The sequence below is a fragment of the Physella acuta genome, unplaced genomic scaffold, assembly GCF_028476545.2.
Source record: "Physella acuta isolate Inbredline_101_S28 unplaced genomic scaffold, ASM2847654v3 ptg000013l, whole genome shotgun sequence".
Classification (NCBI taxonomy): domain Eukaryota; kingdom Metazoa; phylum Mollusca; class Gastropoda; family Physidae; genus Physella; species Physella acuta.
The window spans coordinates 140001-160560 of record NW_026731533.1 but is presented as its reverse complement, the minus strand read 5'-3'; the positions used below and the strand labels follow the sequence as shown (position 1 = coordinate 160560).

The 20560-nt window shown below is 39.1% G+C and overlaps 1 protein-coding gene across 4 annotated transcripts; it reads left to right on the top strand.

Annotated features, from left to right (window-relative positions):
• Nucleotides 1–1166: 1166 nt before the first annotated feature.
• LOC131935684 (E3 ubiquitin-protein ligase MIB1-like) lies at nucleotides 1167–19981 on the top strand. 4 transcript variants are annotated; one of them, XM_059292219.1, is made up of 13 exons: nucleotides 1167–1260; nucleotides 3409–3683; nucleotides 5985–6159; nucleotides 6864–6952; nucleotides 8241–8399; nucleotides 9062–9114; nucleotides 11830–12055; nucleotides 13150–13321; nucleotides 14181–14287; nucleotides 16725–16910; nucleotides 18594–18715; nucleotides 18887–18994; nucleotides 19670–19981. In XM_059292219.1, the coding sequence occupies exons 2-13, from the start codon at nucleotides 3497–3499 to the stop codon at nucleotides 19946–19948; spliced, it is 1863 nt and encodes a 620-aa protein (XP_059148202.1). In that variant the 5' UTR covers nucleotides 1167–1260; nucleotides 3409–3496; the 3' UTR covers nucleotides 19949–19981. The 4 variants fall into 4 exon arrangements, with proteins under 4 accessions (XP_059148202.1, XP_059148212.1, XP_059148222.1 ...); XM_059292229.1 differs by having other exon boundaries at nucleotides 1239–1260; nucleotides 3412–3683; XM_059292239.1 differs by lacking the exon at nucleotides 1167–1260 and adding an exon at nucleotides 1704–1848 and having other exon boundaries at nucleotides 3440–3683.
• Nucleotides 19982–20560: the final 579 nt, after the last annotated feature.

Here is a 20560-nt window from a genome sequence, read left to right as displayed (position 1 = left end):
TTTAATTTAATTCTTCATTTGTCTGTTGGTAGGAGAAGTGGAATTCTTTTTTTACCATCATCCATTTCAGTTATATAACTCATTATATCTGACTCACAGTAATGAAGCAATAAGCCTTGAACATACAGGAAGAACATTTTTAAAAAGATGGAATGCTTTATATCACTTTAAACAAACTAAAAACTTCCATTAATAACAAACTTAGTTAAGGCAGGGCTGGATTTAACAATAAGAAAATGTATAGGTGGCCACAACATTTTTCCGCAATCCTATTTATTGAGAACCTTCATTGAAATAAATTAAAAATCGTATTCGAACAACAAAGAACCCAGAGTGGATACTTCATCATCATGGAATATTTTGAGTTAAAAAAAAGTTTAGATATTACCCATGTGTTACCTGTTTTAAAAAGAAAGTAGAAGAAAACTATTTAAAAAAAAAAAAAAATTCAAGTGTTTGGCCTATTAAGGGGCACTTCCTTATTTTAATATGGCCCAGTGCTCTGGCCTACAGAATTTTGTATGTAAGTAAGAAATGTGGAGATTGTAGGCTACCTACACCATATTGAGTTCAGTTTGTTGTAATAATACATGCCTGTAGGCTTTATAATAACTAGTAACATATGCATTAATATTGCTATTATACTGAGTATTTTTAAATTAGTGTAATTTGTTTAGGCCTACTAAATATCGAGAATACAAAATAAATACATTTACATTCTAGGCCTAACAAACCATGAATAATAATAACATACTGATAGTTAGAAGTCGTTATTAGTTGGTGCTTTTTTTTGTAGTCCAACAATATTGGCATTGGAAAACTGATAGTGAAAGAGCGGGAAAAAGTGTGATTGCACGTTTCTAAAAATCATCATCATCATATTTTTTTCCCTTATGTGCCCAAGACAAGTGGACTAGATGATTTAGAGCCAATCTGTTTCAATGTTAGGGGGGTGTTAGTATATAGGGAGATAATGTGGTCAGCACTATACCCAGCTGTCTTCGTTCCCCTAGCGTGAGTCAGGTACCCATTGGAGCTGGGTGGACTAGGGGGACGTCATAAAGGTAATGCCCGAATTTCTTAAAATAGTAATCGGGAATTCAATGTGGGTTTTTTAAAAAAGGGAATTACCCAATTAATATCGGGAATAATTTTTTTGACGACATCCTGAAGCAAAAAATTATTTCCAAACACTAGCTAGATCCAGATCTAGATCTATTATTAATAATTATTATAGATTCATATTTCAAGACCGAAAGGGTAAGTGTAACAATAATATTCCATAATATTTTGTAGGTTGTATCTAAAATACAAAGTTTCCTATGTCTTGTTTTGATTTTAATTTAACAGTTTATTTAATTATTTATTATTTAACCATTGAACTTGCTCTCTAGTCCACATTTACAAAGAAAATATAAGACTTAGACGTCACTTAGATATCTAGATCTAGATCTAGAGTAAGATACGCGAGTTTAAAATATTATTTAAGTTTTAAATCATTCGGCCCTAAATACTAAAACTAAATATTCCAGGCTAATTTAATTTACGTACCCCGAAGAATAAAATTGAAAACAACAGCACTGTCGTTTACTGTTTATTGTTTAAGCCTTAAGCCGCCCATCTTTTTATTTATAGTTACAAAAACACGTAATTTCATAGGGTATAGATCTAGATTTTCTAGATCTAAGTCCATAACGACATTTTCTATAAATCTAGATCTAGAATCTAGTACACTTCACCATTTGCGTCGTTTTAAAAAAAAATTCGTTTTTATTTATTTCAAGATCTCTAGATCATATAAATGTATAAAGCTAATAATCGGCTAATATAATTGTATCGAAAACAAAGGTAAGCCTTGTTTTTTCCCCTCTATAACAGTATAACGTATATAGGTTCTACTGTAAAATAATAATAATAATAATGACTCAATGGCAGGCGTCCAAACGGTTTAGGCCTATTCGCTGAGGGCATATTCAAATTTGCAATGTCACCATTAACAAGCGTTTTTCTTGTCAACACAGTTATACAGTTAGATTTAAGTCTAGATCTATTTGGCGATACCAACTCTAGCCTTTCCTTGTTCATGGACATACAATGGAAGCCTACGATGGTCGTATTGGGGATAAATGAGAATTGCCAGCTGAACAGTTTTAAATTATTTCTAAAGGTTTACACTTAGAAATAGAAAAAAAATCAATTATAACACCAGTTGTTTATCATACGGTACCGACGCTAAACCGATTTACAACAAGATTTGATTTCTAGCATATTCAGTTTCTTGACTTAGAGTTTAACTAACGTAGGATTCAACATATACGTGTAGTAATTGGCCTACTGTTTGCTTGTTGACAAGTGTTAACCATAGGCAGGTAATTTATGTTGTCACCAGTGTTTCTTCCAGACTTTTTTCTCCGGGGGGGGCACTTGAAATCTTCGGGGGGGGGGGGGGGGGGTGGTAAACTTTCTTCGGGGGGGGGGCGGACACTGTTTAAAGTATATATTTTCCATATAAATTATATAAATTGCATTTCGTTCGGGGGGGGGGGGGGGGCGGTAAAAAATTTTCGGAGGGGCTTCGCCCCCCCCCCCCCCCGAAGAGATGCCTGGAAGAAACTCTGGTTGTCACTATTTAAGAACAGCCGCATTATGGCACTCTGAGACACTTCTAACCCATATAAAATAATATAGAGATTCAATAACAAATCCCTCGATATTATATCAAGTTTCTAGGAATAATCACCCATCCCCCCTACCTCCCCCCCCCCCCCCACACTACTCCATATAAGTAAATAAGCAAATCCTCATATGATTTCTAGTTTTTTTTAGGAATAACCAACCCTTCCCCACAAACCACTACAAAACTTGTATTTTTCTCCAAAAATACATTTTAATAAATAGGATTAACATCGTTTTAGAGAAAATCGGTTGTCATGCTACTTTAACATATTGTTTAGAAACCGTTGAAAGCTTTGAAATTTGTTTACAAAACAAATATTTAATAAACCAATTACAGAATGGGACGGAGTGGTCAAGTGGTAGAGAGCTGGGCTGCTAACCCGTGTGTCTCGAATTCTAATCCGGGTTCAAGTAATGGGTGCCTAACTCACGTTAGGAAAGTAAAGGCGACTGGGCATAGTGCTGACCATACTGTCCCTCCCTTCATACGCCGAGATCACAGAAACAAGTGAACTCTACTTCACTTGCCCCATAGACCGTCAGGTTTGAAAGGGAAACTTTCAATTACAGGTTATTCATCGAAGTATTCCAAGAGGCGCATTATTAAAAAAAAAACCGAAGATATAAACATGGGTTTATTTTGTATCTTACCAGTATGACATAATCTAACAAAATAATAAACCGCCCGATCCCCCTTAATATATGCTATATCCGCTAAATTTATTCCTCTAGAAGTTGAGATCAAGTGTGACGCCATCTACAGAAAATCCCATTGAAGATAGTACTGCAGCAGTAAAAAATCTTGCCTACTGTCCACAAGATGACAACAGGAAAAGGTTTCATCGTGGTTCCCACGTCAGATGGTAGGCGGCAGGACCAAGTTCATGCAGGTATTGTTGAGGTCGTGAGCCACGATCACGTGATTGTCCAGTGGGACACGGGGGAGAGAGAGACCTACAGACCTGACCAGGACGGAGCGTACGAGTTGCTGGTGCTGGATACTATAGGTAAGTGATACCCTCCCCCTTGACTTATAGTCGCAATGCTATTTGATAGACTTTGTATGAGTTATGTTCCCACGGTTGGGTGTTTGATCATAGTTTGATGTGCTTTATATTTGTTCAAATGTCATCTGTCTATATGACGCAGTGGCATCTGTTCTACATGACACATAATGTCATCTGTTCTAAATGACACATAATGATTTTGTTCTATATGTCACATATGGCATCTGTTCTAAAAAAAAGCCTGAATAAAATAAAAGTTCACCGATTATCTACTTACGTACTTTAATATTATCTGTCACCCCAACAAACACACCCATGGTCACCCTAACACACCCATGGTCACCCCAACTAACACACCCATGGTCACCTCAATTAACACACCCATGGTCACCTCAACTAACACACCCATGGTCACCTCAACTAACACACCCATGGTCACCTCAACTAACACACCCATGGTCACCCCAACAAACACACCCATGGTCACCATAACGGTAAACGGAAAAAAAGTCACAGGAAAAAAAAACACAGAAAAAAAGTCACAGTTTTTGCTAGGAAAAAAAGTCACGGAAAAAAAGTCACAATGGAAAATTTTTTTCAGAAAAAAAGTCACAGAAATAAAGTCACAGAAAAAAAGTCACACAATTCTCTTTAGAAATATTTTGATTTATTTGTTAAGAATTGTAAAATTTTGTATGTTTATTGTTGTGGGTTGTATTTTTTGATAGCATAAATTATTTATAGACGTTAAAAGCATTATGGTTTATAAAAAGTTGTGAGTAAAAATACTCTAAGATAATTTACACAACAATATCAACTTTTGTTACGTATTTAGTTAAATACGCGGTAGAAAAGTTAATTATAAAAGAAATTTAGGCACATTTTGCCGTAGGCTATTCTCTGGTCGGCCTCTCCTCAGTAGGCATTGTCCGAACATATTTTGTGTTGTTGACGTTATGCGTCAATGACAGCCTTTGAACCTTGTCGGCTTTCTGTTTTGATCCTAAATTTTGTTATGTAATGAGCGTGATCATTGTGGGCAGTAAAGGTGGTTGAACTAAGCATAACTATTGTTGCGATGAGTTGAGGGCAGTAATTCAGATGAACTTATCATTTCACGGTAATTTAATTTAAAAAAAAACCCACGAAAACCGTGGACATTCAATTAAATGCTATAAATATTAAGTTTAACATAATTACAATCTACATAATTCATACTAAATATTTTTAGATGAATTATAAAAATTACTATGAGTATACAACCTACACACATTACATTACATTTAATTAATCCTAAGTTAATTTGCACCCTCTGAATATTTAATACATAAAAGTATTAACAAATCCCATGCAAATATATATTTGTGACTTTTTTTCCTGTGACTTTTTTTCCTGTGACTTTTTTTCCTGTGACTTTTTTCTGTGTTTTTTTCCTGTGTTTTTTTTTTCCTGTGACTTTTTTTTTCCTACAATCACCATAACACACCTATGGTCACCCTAACTAACACACCCATGGTCACCCCAATGACACACCCATGGTCACCCTAACACACCCATGGTCACTCCAACTAACACACCCATGGTCACCCTAACACACCCATGGTCACCCTAACACACCCATGGTCACCCTAACACACCCATGGTCACTCCAACTAACACAACCATGGTCACCCTAACACACCCATGGTCACTCCAACTAACACACCCATGGTCACCCTAACACACCCATGGTCACCACAACTAACACACCCATGGTCACCCCAATGACACACCCATGGTCACCCTAACACACCCATGGTCACTCCAACTAACACACCCATGGTCACCCTAACACACCCATGGTCACCCTAACTTACACACCCATGGTCACCCTAACACACCCATGGTCACTTCAACTAACACACCCATGGTCACCCTAACTAACACACCCATGGTCACCCTAACACACCCATGGTCACCCTAACTTACACACCCATGGTCACCCTAACACACTCATGGTCACCCTAACACACCAATGGTCACCCTAACTAACACACCCATGGTTACCCCAACACACCCATGGTCACCCTAACACACCCATGGTCACCCTAACACACCCATGGTCACCCTAACACACCCATGGTCACCACAACTAACACACCCATGGTCACCCTAACACACGTATGGTCACTCTAACACACCCATGGTCACCCCCAACGCAACGCCTCATCATCATAATCACCGCACTCACCACCCCCACCCCCTGTATTCCAGGCATCCACCACCTCTACCACTCTCCCACCCCCACCCCCTGTATTTCAGGCATCGTCCACCCCTACATCGCGTGTGACGGGTGCAACGAGTCCAGATGTATCAGCGGTGTCAGGTGGAAGTGTCGCACGTGCGAGGACCACGACCTCTGCACGAGCTGCTACATGAAGGACAGCCACGACCAGTCGCATGCCTTCAAGCGCATGTGTGTGCCGGACACTGAATGGTACGTTATGTGCAGGGGCGGAGACGGTCGGGGTATGGGGGACTATCTTATCAGGGGCAGAGACATACCTTTTTTTCACGGACGGTCAGGGTATGGGGACTCTCATACCAGGGGCGGAGACGGACATTTTTTCACGGACGGTCTGGGTATGGGGCTATTCATATCAGGGGCGGAGACAGACTTTTTTCACGGACGGTCTGGGTATGGGGACTCTCATATCAGAGGCGGAGACAACGACAGGTTCGAAGAAGGAAGGAAAAGGGGGAAACTGGAGGATATTTTGTTTCAGGGGCGTAGATTTTTATATTTTTTTCAGGACGACAGGAGTAGGAAATGTTGTAACCAGGGCCGGAATCATAAGTGTATATTGTTATTTAGGAGCTATAAGGGGAGTGGTAGTTGAGGATTTATAAATCCCTTCATAAAGATATGGTTAGTTTTCAACTTCAGGCTATATACAAACTTTCACATATTTTTCTTTTCGTAACATAAATATTATATTTGGCTTACCTTTTAAAATTGCCTTAAATAAATTCATGAAATTAAAGTTTATAAAAATTAATCATCTTAACACAAGTATGCAAGAATCCTTTCACTACTTAATCTTGCAGGGTCTCATGTCTAGAAAACAGTCCCTCGTCCCTTCCCGAATTTTCCTTCCCTACCCACCTACATGAATGTCTGATTACATTTTACACCCACAGGGTTAACGTCACGTCTCGAAGTGAAAGTAGGAATTCCAAGAAAAGATTGTCGGATTTATCAGTTCGGGCTTGGCGGGATCAGCAAAGTGGTGAGTTGTGTTCATCAAATCACGTGACATTTTGTGTTCATCAAGTCACGTGACATTTGTGGTCATCAAGTCACGTGACATTCGTGTTTATCAAGTCACGTGACATTTGTGTTCATCAAGTCACGTGACATTCGTGTTTATCAAGTCACGTGACATTTGTGTTCATCAAGTCACGTGACATTTGTGTTCATCAAGTCACGTGACATTTGTGTTTATCAAGTCATGTGACATTTGTGTTAATCAAGTCACGTGACATTTGTGTTCATCAAGTCACGTGACATTTGTGTTCATCAAGTCATGTGCAATCGGAGCAAGCAACACCACTGAACTTGCAAAATCAAATTAGGGGATTTTAAAAACCTTCAACGAGTTTATTTTTCTTGAAATCTGACAAGTTGATTACCATGTTCTTGGTTAAATCAAGGCGTGGTAAAGCTGATGTTTTACTGGCCTTGTCTGTTAGGTTCAAAAACATCGATAGTGACATATTGTCATCAGCGTATGACCACAACATTGAGCCAAAGTTTACCGCTGTTATCACCATACATTTAGCCAAAGTTTATCGTGCCTTACCCCAATTTTGGCCATAATTTACCGCTGATTGTAACAACGTTGCTGCATCGCTAACCCCCCCCCCCCCCCTCCCCATGTCCAGTAAAATGCCAAACATGGGGCCTACTGTAGAAGCGAGCTCCTGAAAGTCTTTTATAACAAATCCTCTTAAGAATCAGGTGAACTCATGAGTAGTCCAGCCCCACCGCCCATCACGGCGAGCCATTAGAATGTAGCTACTTAAAACATGAGATTCCATGACTGAGTCCTACAGATGCTTGATGTGTTTAGATCCCATGACTGAGTCTGACAGATGCTTGATGTGGCGAGGCATTAGAATGTAGCTACATAAGACCATGACTGAGTCCGGCAGATGCTTGATGTGTTCAGATCCTATGACTAAGTCCTACAGATGCTTGATGTGTTTAGATCCCATGACTGACTCCGACAGATGCTTGATGTGGCGAGGCATTAGAATGTACCTACTTAAAACATAAGACATTGAAGTCCTACAGATGCTTGATGTGTTTAGATCCCATGACTGAGTCCGACAGATGCTTGATGCGGCGAGCCATTAGAATGTACCTACTTAAAACATAAGACATTGAAGTCCTACAGATGCTTGATGTGTTTAGATCCCATGACTGAGTCCGACAAATGCTTGATGTGGCGAGCCATTAGAATGTACCTACTTAAAACCTTAAGACCAAATGCTTGATGTGTTCCATTTCCCCAGTGGACGGTCAGCACAAGCTGGAGAATGTCCCCAAGTTGCAGAGATGTCCTGTCCACGGGATCACGGAGGAGTCCTGTAAGGACATCGCTCTACTGAGGGACGGGGTCGACGTGTACAACGTGTGTGACGAGTTTTACCAGGAACATTTACCTGTACTAGGTGAGCAGTTTAACATTTACCTGTACTAGGTGAGCAGTTTTTTAAATTCGTTTTATTTGTTTCAATATTTTGTTTGTTTAATTAATAATTTTTTATGCCATTAAAACTTCGTAGAACATTATAGGAAAATCCAGATTGATGGAATTTTAATTGGCCCATATAAAACACAAAGTCACCACTTAGCATTAGAAGTAATTAAAGCTGCGTCATTGATTGCTTACTATGTCATCTCTCTCGTTCTCTATCTCTTTCTGAAGTCTGAGTCTCCAGTGTTTCTTCCAGGCATCTCTTCCAGGCTCCCCCCCCCACCCCGAAGAGAGTCTACCGCCCTCACCCCCGAACGAAATGGAATTTATTTAGAAAATATATACTTTTAATAGTGTCCCCCCCCCCCCCCAGAAATGTTAATCCACCCCGCCCCTCCCCGGAGAAAAAAGTCTGGAAGAAACACTGTGAGTCTCTCCCTCATCTCTGAAATTCTCTCTCTCCTACAAGTTTGGACGATGGGCAATTATAGCTCCCACAATAGTATACTGCATATGTATAACAATAGCTACAGTAGGTGAATAATTTGTGTGAGGGACAACTCATCTTAACAAGGCGAATCCACTGTGCGTGTGCGAGTGTTCTAGGTTATAACTTAAGTTTGATTTCTATTTCAGGTAAAGATATCAAAATTGCTCCACCACAATCGGCCGCACCTATTCCACTTCAGGTACAATATTTAAAAAAATTTCTAATCCTGTCCGCGTGGGTTAACCTGCAATATAGGCGCATCACTGTTGTATTATCATGTTCAGTGTTAATCTAATCATTTTCTCATTTACGTTCTACACGTTATTATCGTCTCTCAACGTCCATAAGTGTACGAGGCATCAACAAGTGATTGCCACTTCATCCTGTATCTAACTGTACTGTAGCCTCTGTCTGTTGGAAAGTTAGGCCTGTTTCCTTCAACTCTTTCTCCATGAACGTCTCCATGTTTCTTTTAACCGTCCTTGTTTTCTTTGGCCCTGTGGTGTCCATCTGAGAGCAGTCCTAGCCAATGTGTCTGCTCTCATTCCCAGCACATGACCCAACCATCTCCATCTTCTGGGTCTAATAACCACTGGTTGAATGTGTGTTTATGTTGTACATAATACTGCACTAACTCGTCAACATGCTTTGTTTTAGTGTCTGTTTATTAGCTCAATCCAGGGGTTCCCAACCTTTTTTAACTCTAGAGCACATTCTAAAATATCGGTAGGGTGGCGGGCACCACCTATTTTAAATCGACAAACTCCTTCAAGTTTATAGCTTTGTAGGGAATGTTTATTAGGTCAATTTCACTGTGCGTAACTGTACAACGTGCTTTAGTGACTGTTTACTAGCACAGTTTCTTCCAGGCATCTCCCCTCCCGAACGAGATGAAATTTATATAGTAAACATACACTTTTACTAGTGTCCCCTCCCCCCCCCCCGAAAAATGTTGACCGCCCCCCCCCCCTGAAAATATCTAGTGCCCCCCCCCCCCACGGAGAAAAAAGTCTGGAAGAAACACTGTTTACTAGCTCAATTTATCACTGTGTGTAGTTCTTCTACGTGCTTAAGGTGCTTTTTATTAACTCAATTTATTACTGTGTGTAGCTCTGTTGGAACTGTTTATTAGCTTTATTTATCACTGTGTATAACTGTACAAGGTGCTTTCGTGACTGATTATCCCCATATTTCAGTGACTCAATGTTTGACATCAGCGGCATCAAACCAGTTGGACTCAGTGAAGGGAATATTTTAACAATTATGTTTTTGTAGTTATTAAAAATAAAAAAAAGTAAAAATTCGAGTTTCTTTTTTTTTCGTTTTATTAAATGCTGATTAACAGTTTAGTGAGAATAAGCTGTATATAAAGATAGCCATTACAATAAATGCTAACATATAGTAATACATTATTAATTTCTAAATAAGCAACTTAATCCATTCTTAAAAACAAAATATTCTGTTTGTTAGATCAGAACATTGACTAGAACAGTTTAGTACACAAGCAATACTCTTCAACTCAAAAGCCAATGAAAGATTGTTTATAAGAGAATCAACGGTTATGAGTGTCAGTATTAATGCAAATCTATTCATTTTTAAAAATAAAGTTGTGTCCTTATAGTTTCTTAATTTTGCTTACAAAAATTAAAAACAAATAATTTTAGAAATATTAAGAGGATAAAATAATTTAAAAAGTATGGATAGTCAGCAATAGAAAAACAACACCAACACATTATCTGTCCATGTTAAAAAAAAGGTGCCCCTCTGAGTCAATTGGTTTGATGTCAGCTACGTTTTTGTTTTGGGGACGTAAAGTCCTTCCGGTTGAGTGAACAAACTCTACCTTTTCTGTTTTTCGATCATTTTTGATAATTCTTTAAGACAAAAATTGTTTAAACTATCTTGAAAATGTGCCCCCCGAAATGAAATCCGAAAGTAAAGAAATCGGAAGCAACTACTTGACCTACATACAAAAGACAAACCCTACATCGTTTTTAGCCCTTCAAAATAAACATCTTTAACGCATTTTAAAAATAAATTTAGTTTTAATAGTAAAGCAACAACAAACTTAAATAAAAAAAGAATACATCATAAGACTAAATAACATAGCTTATCAACAAAGCTTGAACAAAAAAACAACAACGTTCGACGAAAGCCAAAACGGATAAAAACGTAAGTCAACGAAAATCGAGGTTTAGAACACTGTATAGGTCAGTCGCGTAGCGAGGTCGGGTGTCACCCGGTGCGGTACTTAATGGTGTCATCCCCCAGAGGCGTAGCTACCCTTCCCGGGGATAAACTTTCAAATTTTCAATTTGCACCCCCCCCCCCCCCCTCAAGTTTTCGATTTGCACCCCCCCTCAAACTTTCGATTTGCACCCCCCTCAAGTTTTTCTCTATATATTTTGCTATTTTTTGCCTTGGTGTCACCCCCCTAAATGGTGTCACCCGGTGCGGTCCGCACCCCCCGCCCCCCCCCCCTCGCTACGCCCCTGGTATAGGTTCAGAAGTTGTGTTTGTATGCTAGTACTTGATTACGTTGAATTAGGTAACTTAGGCTGTATGCTTCATGGGGACGGGGGTTTCCTTTAGTTTAAAGAAATAATTTAATTAAAACCATGAGTTCTATCCAACGTCGTCACAATTACTACATAAAAGCAAGATAGAGAGATAAAGCAAAGCCAAACTCGTCATTGGTTTAGTAAAATTGATGATACTTGCAGTTGAGGTACTGTATGTATTAAGGGAAGATATCAAGAGTTACGCAGCTTCAATAAACACGTTTTGATTAAATAAACGAAGACTTTTGATGATTATTTTTAATGCTAAAGAAAATATCTTTAAACCAATATGTATATGATAATCGAATATAAAATTATTTTTTTTCATTGAAATGTGTTTCTTTGGTTCCCAGAACGAAGCCCCGCCCAAAGTTTTAGAAGAAGACGTTAAGCCAGGAACTCTAGTAGTCAGAGGACCCGACTGGCGCCATGACGACCAGGACGGGGGAGAGGGTCACGTGGGTACCGTCAAGGAAGCAGCAGACGGTATTGTCACGGTTGAATGGACGCCCAACGTCCAGCATCGATACAACGCCGGCCATGATGGAATTTTTGACCTGCGCACCTACGCCCCGGCTGGTATAGTTACCGTGCTGTTCTGTTTCTTACCCAAATACAACTCCAATATTGTGTATAGTATAATTAACATGTATTTTTAGCGCAATTTCCTTACAGGAATTGCGATTATTAACTCGTCATTTCTGGATGGATGTGTGTCCCCAGCTTTAAGTCGTACCTCCTCCTCAACGAAGCAATATGTTAAGCAAGTTCCGAGGATGATTGTGGGCCAAAAAAATTCCCGGAATTCCTTCCTGGATTTCCCGGAAAAGCCAAAAAAAAAAACCTCGAAAAAAATGCAGTTTTTGGCCCATATCTCAGCAACCAGACCATTTAGCGACTTGAAACATTTACCAATCGATTCCTGCCATAATTTAGAACAATATTGCCGAAGAAAGTTTTCAAAAATATCCTTTCGTTCGGTCACAAAAAAATTAATTAAGGAAATTGCGCTTAAATTGTCACTAGACTTTTTATTAACTTGTTTTTACACGCAAACAATATAATTATTTCTGCGTTTTCGTGCTGTTAATTTTTTCCCCGAACACATTATGAAGAGTGTCAGTTGGTCCATTTCATTGTGTCTTAATTTTATCACTAAAATTGATTAAATAAAATAAAACTATTCAGAAGATTAAACATTAGATTTAACATTCTACAAAATGGCAATGTTTTTGCCTCCAACATTGAGGATCAGTATGCCTAGACGCTTCGTATTTTATATGTGGGAGTCACGCTGTATGGTGTTTGTAGTCTATCGAGTTGTTTTAAATTGTGTGTGAGGGGGAGATGGATGGGGAAGTTATGGTACTGAGCGGTTAAAGCACGAATAAAGTACATGTTGTTAGTATTTGTATATGTGTGTAGGTGTGAGAAATTGTGTTGTGTGATGTGTGTGTGTTTACGTGTGTGTTGTGTGTGTTTACGTGTGTGTTGTGTGTAGCTGGTCCCGTGAAGAGATGCCTACCCTTACACCGTGTTGTAAATCCCCCCCCCCCCCCCCAAAGTGTGTACAAACTAGCGTGACCAAAGTGACACCGTGTTGTAATTTCCCACACAAAGTGTGTACAAACTAGCGTGACCAAAGTGACACCGTGTTGTGATTGCCCCCACAGAGTGTGTCCACACTACCGTGACGTGTGACCACTGTGACGTCAGTAACATCCGGGGTATCCGCTGGAAATGCTTGGACTGCCAGAACTTCGACCTGTGTTTTAGCTGCTACATGGGCGATAAGCACGATCGTGATCACGCTTTCTGGAGGATAGAAACCCCGTTCTCGTACAGGTATGTGGATGTACAGGTGTTTTTGTGTACAGGTATGTGGGTGTACAGGTATGTAGGTGTACAGGTATTTGTGTGTACAGGTGTTTTTGTGTACAGGTATGTGGGTGTACAGGTGTTTTTGTGTACAGGTATGTGGGTGTACAGGCATGTAGGTGTACAGGTATTTGTGTGTACAGGTGTTTTTGTGTACAGGTATTTGGGTGTACAGGTGTTTTTGTTTACAGGTGTTTTTGTGTACAGGTGTTTTTGTGTAAAGGTGTTTTTTGTGTACATGTGTTTTTTGTGTACATGTGTTTTTGTGTACATGTGTTTTTTGTGTACAGGTGTTTTTTGTTTACAGTATGTTTGTGTACGGATATATGTGCACAAGTATGCGGGTGTACAGGTGTTTTTTGTGTACACGTGTTTTTTGTGTACATGTATATGGGCGAACTTGTGTTTTTGTGTAAGGTATGTCTGTGTACAGGTACGTATGTTTACATGTATGTATGTGTATTGGTATGGTGTACATGTATTGAACATGTATGTCTGTTTACAGGTATGTCTGAGTACATGTTTGTTTGTGTACAGGTAAATGTGTATGTATGTGTAAGTATGTATGTGTACAGAAATGTATGTGTACATGTGTACAGGTATATCTTTGAAAAGTATTCAGATCTCAGATTTACTACGACTGTGCGACTTCTCACATGTCCATACATACTGTGTACATTGACATTTTTTACACCCAAGAACTGCTTGTTTGTTTTTAAATTGAACCACTTCTGACTTATGTTTCCTATATCCTGCACCAATATCTTCTGATGTAAAGCTCTACAAATGTTAGTTTCTAACCAGTCCTCCCAATTTTAAACCACAGAGTTAAGGTGGGTCCACGGTCAGCAAGCCGGAAAGTTCCGGTCCGAAGTATCTCCCATGGTGTCATGGTCACTCGAGGTGTCGACTGGAACTCTGGAGATGAGGACGGTAATTAGTTTAATTAATTTGACGGTATGATCTTAATTAATTGGGCGGTAAGGATATAAATTAATTGGACGGTAAGAATTTTAATTATTATTTATTAACCATAAAGTCTTGATCAGTTGGACGGTAATGATTTTAATGAATTAAAGTCATGTGACAGTATCACACGTTATGATTTCACTAAACATACATTGTTATAAAAAATACTTGCTCTATTGCCGTTTGCGGCGACTAACGCCTTTGTGATGGGATGGAGTGGTCAAGGTGTAGAGGGAACAGTTGCTAGCACAATAGTCTCGAGTTCAGTCCCCGGACTCAAATCCGTATTATGTGTCAGAGTATAATCAGCTTTAATGGGAACCGGGATCAAATTAGGGAAAGTATATAAAGACGGCTGGGCATATAACTAGTCAGACTATTATCGTTTCATTAACAGAAATAGAAACTACTACTACATATCACCTGTAGCTGAAAAGGTATATATATATATATATATATATATATATATATATATATATATATATATATATATATATATATATATATATATATATATATACATATGTTACGGTCAAAGCCCGAAGTCGGCCAATGCTAGGATTGGCCGGCCAATCCGCGCATTGGCCAATATCGCCTCCCATAGGTCGGTCAAAGTCCGAAACTTTGCTTGATTTCGGCCTTTGGCCGGCCAATCCGCAGACTGGCCATGGTGGACCGGCCAAAGTCTGAATTAGAAGATCATCTGGCTAGGGACGACCGGCCAAAGTCCGAATTAAAAGCTCATGAGCAGATTTGGGTTTTTTTTTTATACCTTAAGGATCATGAAATTAAGTCTTTATTGATTATTCATTAAAGTAAATGACAGAAACATTCAAATATTTTATTGTACTATAGTCTCAATCAATCAAAACAAGTTGAACTTTTATGGCATTTAGAATTACATAGCAGCTTGTTATTTTTACACTTGCAGCGATTTGTTGTGCACTTGGTTGTGCAATTGCAGCGAGTGTAGCCTTGGCCCCCAGTCAATGATTGTGAAGATGCGATGGTTCGTAGTGATTTATCCTCAGTGCCAACTGACGACAATAAGAGCAGTTTTTCGTGAAGAATTGAAAAACATTATTGTCACGCAACTGGTCTGGACGTTCCGCCACGGCAGCAGATGTTTTGTGTTAGCTGAGGATGTAGTTGCATTTATGGCAACCTCCATTTCTTGTTCAATGTTCTCAAGATCTTCCTCAGTAACTATTTTATTGAGAGCCTCTCTTGGTAGATTTGAAGTGCTAAGTCCCACTTTTGCTTTGCATCCAAACAAGGCTTCGTATGGTGATTGTTGGATTCCTTGATGAAAAGAACGATTTTTCATAAATTGAATGAATTTGTGACTCTCAGCCCAATGAGCTGATTCATTTGTTTGCATCCATGTCATCATCATGTTTTGAACATCTTGGTTGGCACGTTCGACTGAACCTTGGCTTTGGCTATGCCTTGGTTTTCCGTGAACTAGTTTAAGTTCAGGCCACATGTTCTTTAGTTCAGAAATAACTTGATTCACAAATTCTCTTCCATTATCTGATTGAAGCACACTTGGGGCACCAATAGTCGTGAAGATATCCAGCAGCTGGTAAGCAAATTCTTCTGCTCTTTTGGTTTCCAAAGCTCGCAACAATATGAACTTGGTTAAATGATTCTGGTAACTGAGTATAAACTTGTATTTGCCGTCTGGGTTACTTTGCATATCAATAAGATCTACTTGGCATCTTGAGTTAAATTCTTTAAATATCAAAGGTTTGTAGCTTACAAGGAACGCGGCAAAGTCTTTTGAACGTTCCGTCTTGTTGCACGTGGTCGGTGATGCCGACTGTCTTTGATTTTGTTCTTTGATGATTGTCTCACCTCGTCATCACGGAGGAGGCTGTCACATACGGTTGTAGCCCATATATGGAAACTAACATGGATTTACATTTTTTTCTTTTGACAGCCATCTGCTATGTCTGTCTCATGGTCTGACGGCCCTTTGATCCATGTCGCCTTGCATATAGAATGCTATACAAACAAGAGCTAAACAATACGTTACTCACAATGAAACCGCACCCAGAATAATGAAAAAAGGCAATCACAACTTAGTCTAGATAGAACATTGGCCAGGACATCCCGGCCAATGCGCGCATTGGCCGGCCAATGTACAAAATACGCCGTCAAGTTTAAGCACTTCGGACTTTGGCCAGTACGTCCCGGCCAGTGCGCGCATTGGCCGGCCAATGTACGAAATACGATCTTAGTTCTAAGTTCTTCGGGCTTTGGCCAAGAGAGCCGGCCAATCCGCGCATTGGCCGGCCAATCCGGGGTTTGGCCGCACTTCGGGCTTTGACCGTAACATATATAATTCAACATTCCCAGTGTTCAAAGCTTCTGACAACTTGATGTCTATCTCTCTCAGGTGGGGACGGCAAATATGGAAGAGTTACCTCCATCGATGTCAGCTCCCAGAAAATGTCGGTCAAGGTCGCCTGGTCTAACGGAAACGAGGGCGTGTATGACGTCAGCCATGACGACAGGCACGGGACGAGGCCGGTTGTCCTGGCACCTGAACAGAGTTACTACAGCGATCACCTGCCACTCTTAGGTAAGCACCGCACAGCCGTGTTGTATCGTTGCAATACACGGTGGTTGCAACACACAAAACAACAGCCTTTGTTGTATCGTTGGAATACACGGTGGCTGCAACACACACAACAACAGCATTTGTTGTAGGACATCTTGTGTTATCTGACACTGAGAACTGTGACTAAAAATTTAGGGAATCTCAAATTACAAATTTAAACTGTAGGCCTATTCCTCTTCTTCTACCCTTCGTTATGATCCACGTGTAGGTACCGATTTAACTCCTTCTATCTGACTTACATTAAATGTGTGTTTTGCCCTTTTATCGCCCCCCCCCCCCTCTGTTCCCACCCCTATTCTATAGTTTTTGCTTGAACCTAGTTATCCCATAGCGCATCATCAAAAGGTACTGAAGCCACCCATTGAAGGGAGGGACGGGGGGGGGGGGGGTAAACGTTATATGCTTGACTTTGTGCGTAACTTAAACTTGATCTACTTAAGCGTTTGTTATCTCTATTTTAGTTTTATCACAAACGTGAACACTTCTCCTTCTCCTATATATTAAATTAATGTGGTTCAAAACGCTGTGTCATTTGTAAATATCGTACTATAAAAATGTGTCTTGACTACGAACTTATGCGAATTAAACAATTAAATAAAAAAATCAACTGCCCGGTGCAGATGCACCTTCCCACACTACTCCCCAGGCTCGTTGACTGCACAATCGTGTTAACCTTACTAAATGAACTTATCATTGCAATGTGTCAGCAAGGTTGTAAATCAAAGCAACTAAACTTGATAGAAAACAAAATATCTGGATGAGTATCTCCATATACATGTAAAGTCACGTGTTAATGTAATTATTGTTACATATGTCCCAGGTTCCTCTCTTCCCTCATTACATATGAAATCCTCCAAAGGCTTATCTCACACTATAAATTTTGAGGCCAAATACGGTGTTTAAGTTATTATTTATCTAATAATCCACCACCTATTCTTGTAAAAACTGCAGTAGCATAGCTAAAATACAAAGTTGCAAACGATGCTTAGGCTTACTTAATGAAAATTAATAACCAATTTAACATAACACTGTACAAAACCTTTCAGAGGCGTACCTTTTTTTTATACAGCTCAGAGGCGTATCTTAACTATAAAGCTGTTAAGTCTATTCTATATAACTCTTTCTAGAGTAATTCACCTTACACTACTCCCTCCCCAGGAAAACCAACAGAGGCGTATCTTAACTATAAAGCTGTTAAGTCTATTCTATATAACTCTTTCTAGAGTAATTCACCTTACACTACTCCCTCCCCAGGAAAACCAACAGAGGCGTATCTTATCTCAAGTTGTTAAGTGTATTCTTTATAACTTTTTCTAGAATAATTGACCGTATACTACCATTTCCCCAGGAAAACCAACAGAGGCGTATCTTGACTTTTAAGTTAAGTCTTTAATATAACTCTTTCTAGAACAATTCACCCTATACTAGCCCTTCCCCATGAAAACCAACAGAGGCGTATCTTGACTTTTAAGTTAAGTCTTTAATATAACTCTTTCTAGAACAATTCACCCTATACTAGCCCTTCCCCAGGAAAACCAACAGAGGCGTATCTTGACTTTTAAGTTAAGTCTTTAATATAACTCTTTCTAGAACAATTCACCCTATACTACCCCCTCCCCTCACCATATACTACCCTTTCCCCAGGAAAACCAACAGAGGCGTATCTGGACTTTAAAGTTGGAGACAGAGTGCAGTTTCTGCAGGATTTAGTCAAGGTCGAGGACCTACAGAAAGGTCACGGTGAATGGGTTGTTCGGATGGCTGAGGTAGGTCATCATCGATCTTAGCGTGAGTCTGATTGAAAAAAAAGCATGATCGATTTTACCACTAGCCTTAGTGAGAGATAGTTTAAAACTTATTTTTAAAATTATCTTGTAATTTCTTACATTCGTGATTCTTACTGTTAATATCGATTGAACATTTTTTTTTTATTTCAGTATGAAACTAGAGTCGGTACAGTGGTTAAAATATATCAAGATACGGATCTCTGTGTGGAGTATAGCGACGGGCAAAAGTGGACTTTGAACCCTCAAGTTGTGAGAAAGGTAACTAATTTGCAATCAGACAAAATGTCTTCATGGTCTGCACGTCTAGAATGTCTATCGCTTGGGCAAACTACAGATCCCTTATGTCGGTCAACTATATATGTAAAATATTTCTGATATTGACCAACTACAGATGTAAAATATTTCTGATATTGAACAACTACAGATGTAAAATATTTTTGATATTGACCAACTACAGATGTAAAATATTCTTATTTTGACCAACTACAGATGTAAACACCACTGATTCGCAGCTTCAAAAATTACTTTTTAAAATGTAAAATTGTGCCGAAACCCTCTTTCCCTCGGTATAAATCGTCTTCGTCTTAATTCCTAATCCCTAACCCCTAGGTGTATGATCTCATTTATGGACCAATCCTTAGTCTGCTACAAGTCTAAATAGTTTCAAACTTAGTTAACCACTAGTCTAAATTATCATTAATAATAACCAACTGCAAGTCTAAAATATATGATAATAGTCTAAAATTGGTCCAAAAAAAGCCTAAAATATTTTTGATTGGTCGATCGCTAGTGAGTATCGTAAATATTGGTCAACTGCCAGTCTTAATTATCGCTAATATTAGTAAATTAAAGTCTAAAATATCTTCAATTGGTTAATTACAGGTCTAAAATATTTTCGATGTGGGTCAACTAGAGATCTAAATTTTCCAACAGATCGATCAGCAGAAGTATGCGTCATCCGCTGACGTCACAAGACAGCAGGCGGACGGACCTGACGTCACATCCGACCTGGCGAGAGAGCAGGCAGACGAACTTCTGCGTCTGAAGAGAGAAAGCCTGTGCAAGCTGTGTCTGGACAATAAGGCATGCGTGGCCTTCAGCCCCTGCGGTCACATCGTCTGCTGCGAGAACTGTAGCAAAAATTTGGCCAAGCAGCTCTGTCCTGTTTGTCGTCAGACCATTGAAAGCCACCTCAGGATTTACAAAACATGAGAACCTCTGCAATATTAAAGTGTTTTTTCCTTCTCAGCTCTTTATAGTATTATTTTTTTGCGAGTTTTGTGATTGTACATTCTGTGTTTATAATTTTTAAGTCAAAGAACAAACGCATAATAAAATCAAAGCATGCGATATGTTAACAAACCTGGATATAGTATAAATGGTATGGCCTATTGCTGTTAGCTAATGTAAAATATGGATGTCTGGATCTATTACAGCTAGACATTCTCCAGAAAAAGTGTGCCCAAGACAAATTTCAGTGCAGTATCAGCGTTTTATTGCCGTTCTTGAAGAGTTTTCATTAAAAATAATATAAATATTACAACTGGAAACAATGATTTAGAAATTTAATATTCACAGTTTTAAAATAATAAAAATTGCACATAGAAGGAAAATTCGAACTACTTTTTCTTTGTAGATTGTTCTTAGATGGACAAAAGTGAAAGCAAATCCAGAAAGATCAGCAGGCTGAAGTAGAAGTCAATAGGCCACATTGCGCATAACATGTTAAGCAAAACTTAATTGTATTAGAGGAAGTCCCCTTTAAAATCACATTTAAAAACGAAGAAGGAAAGAAACATGCAGGAAATTTGAAAGGAATTTAAA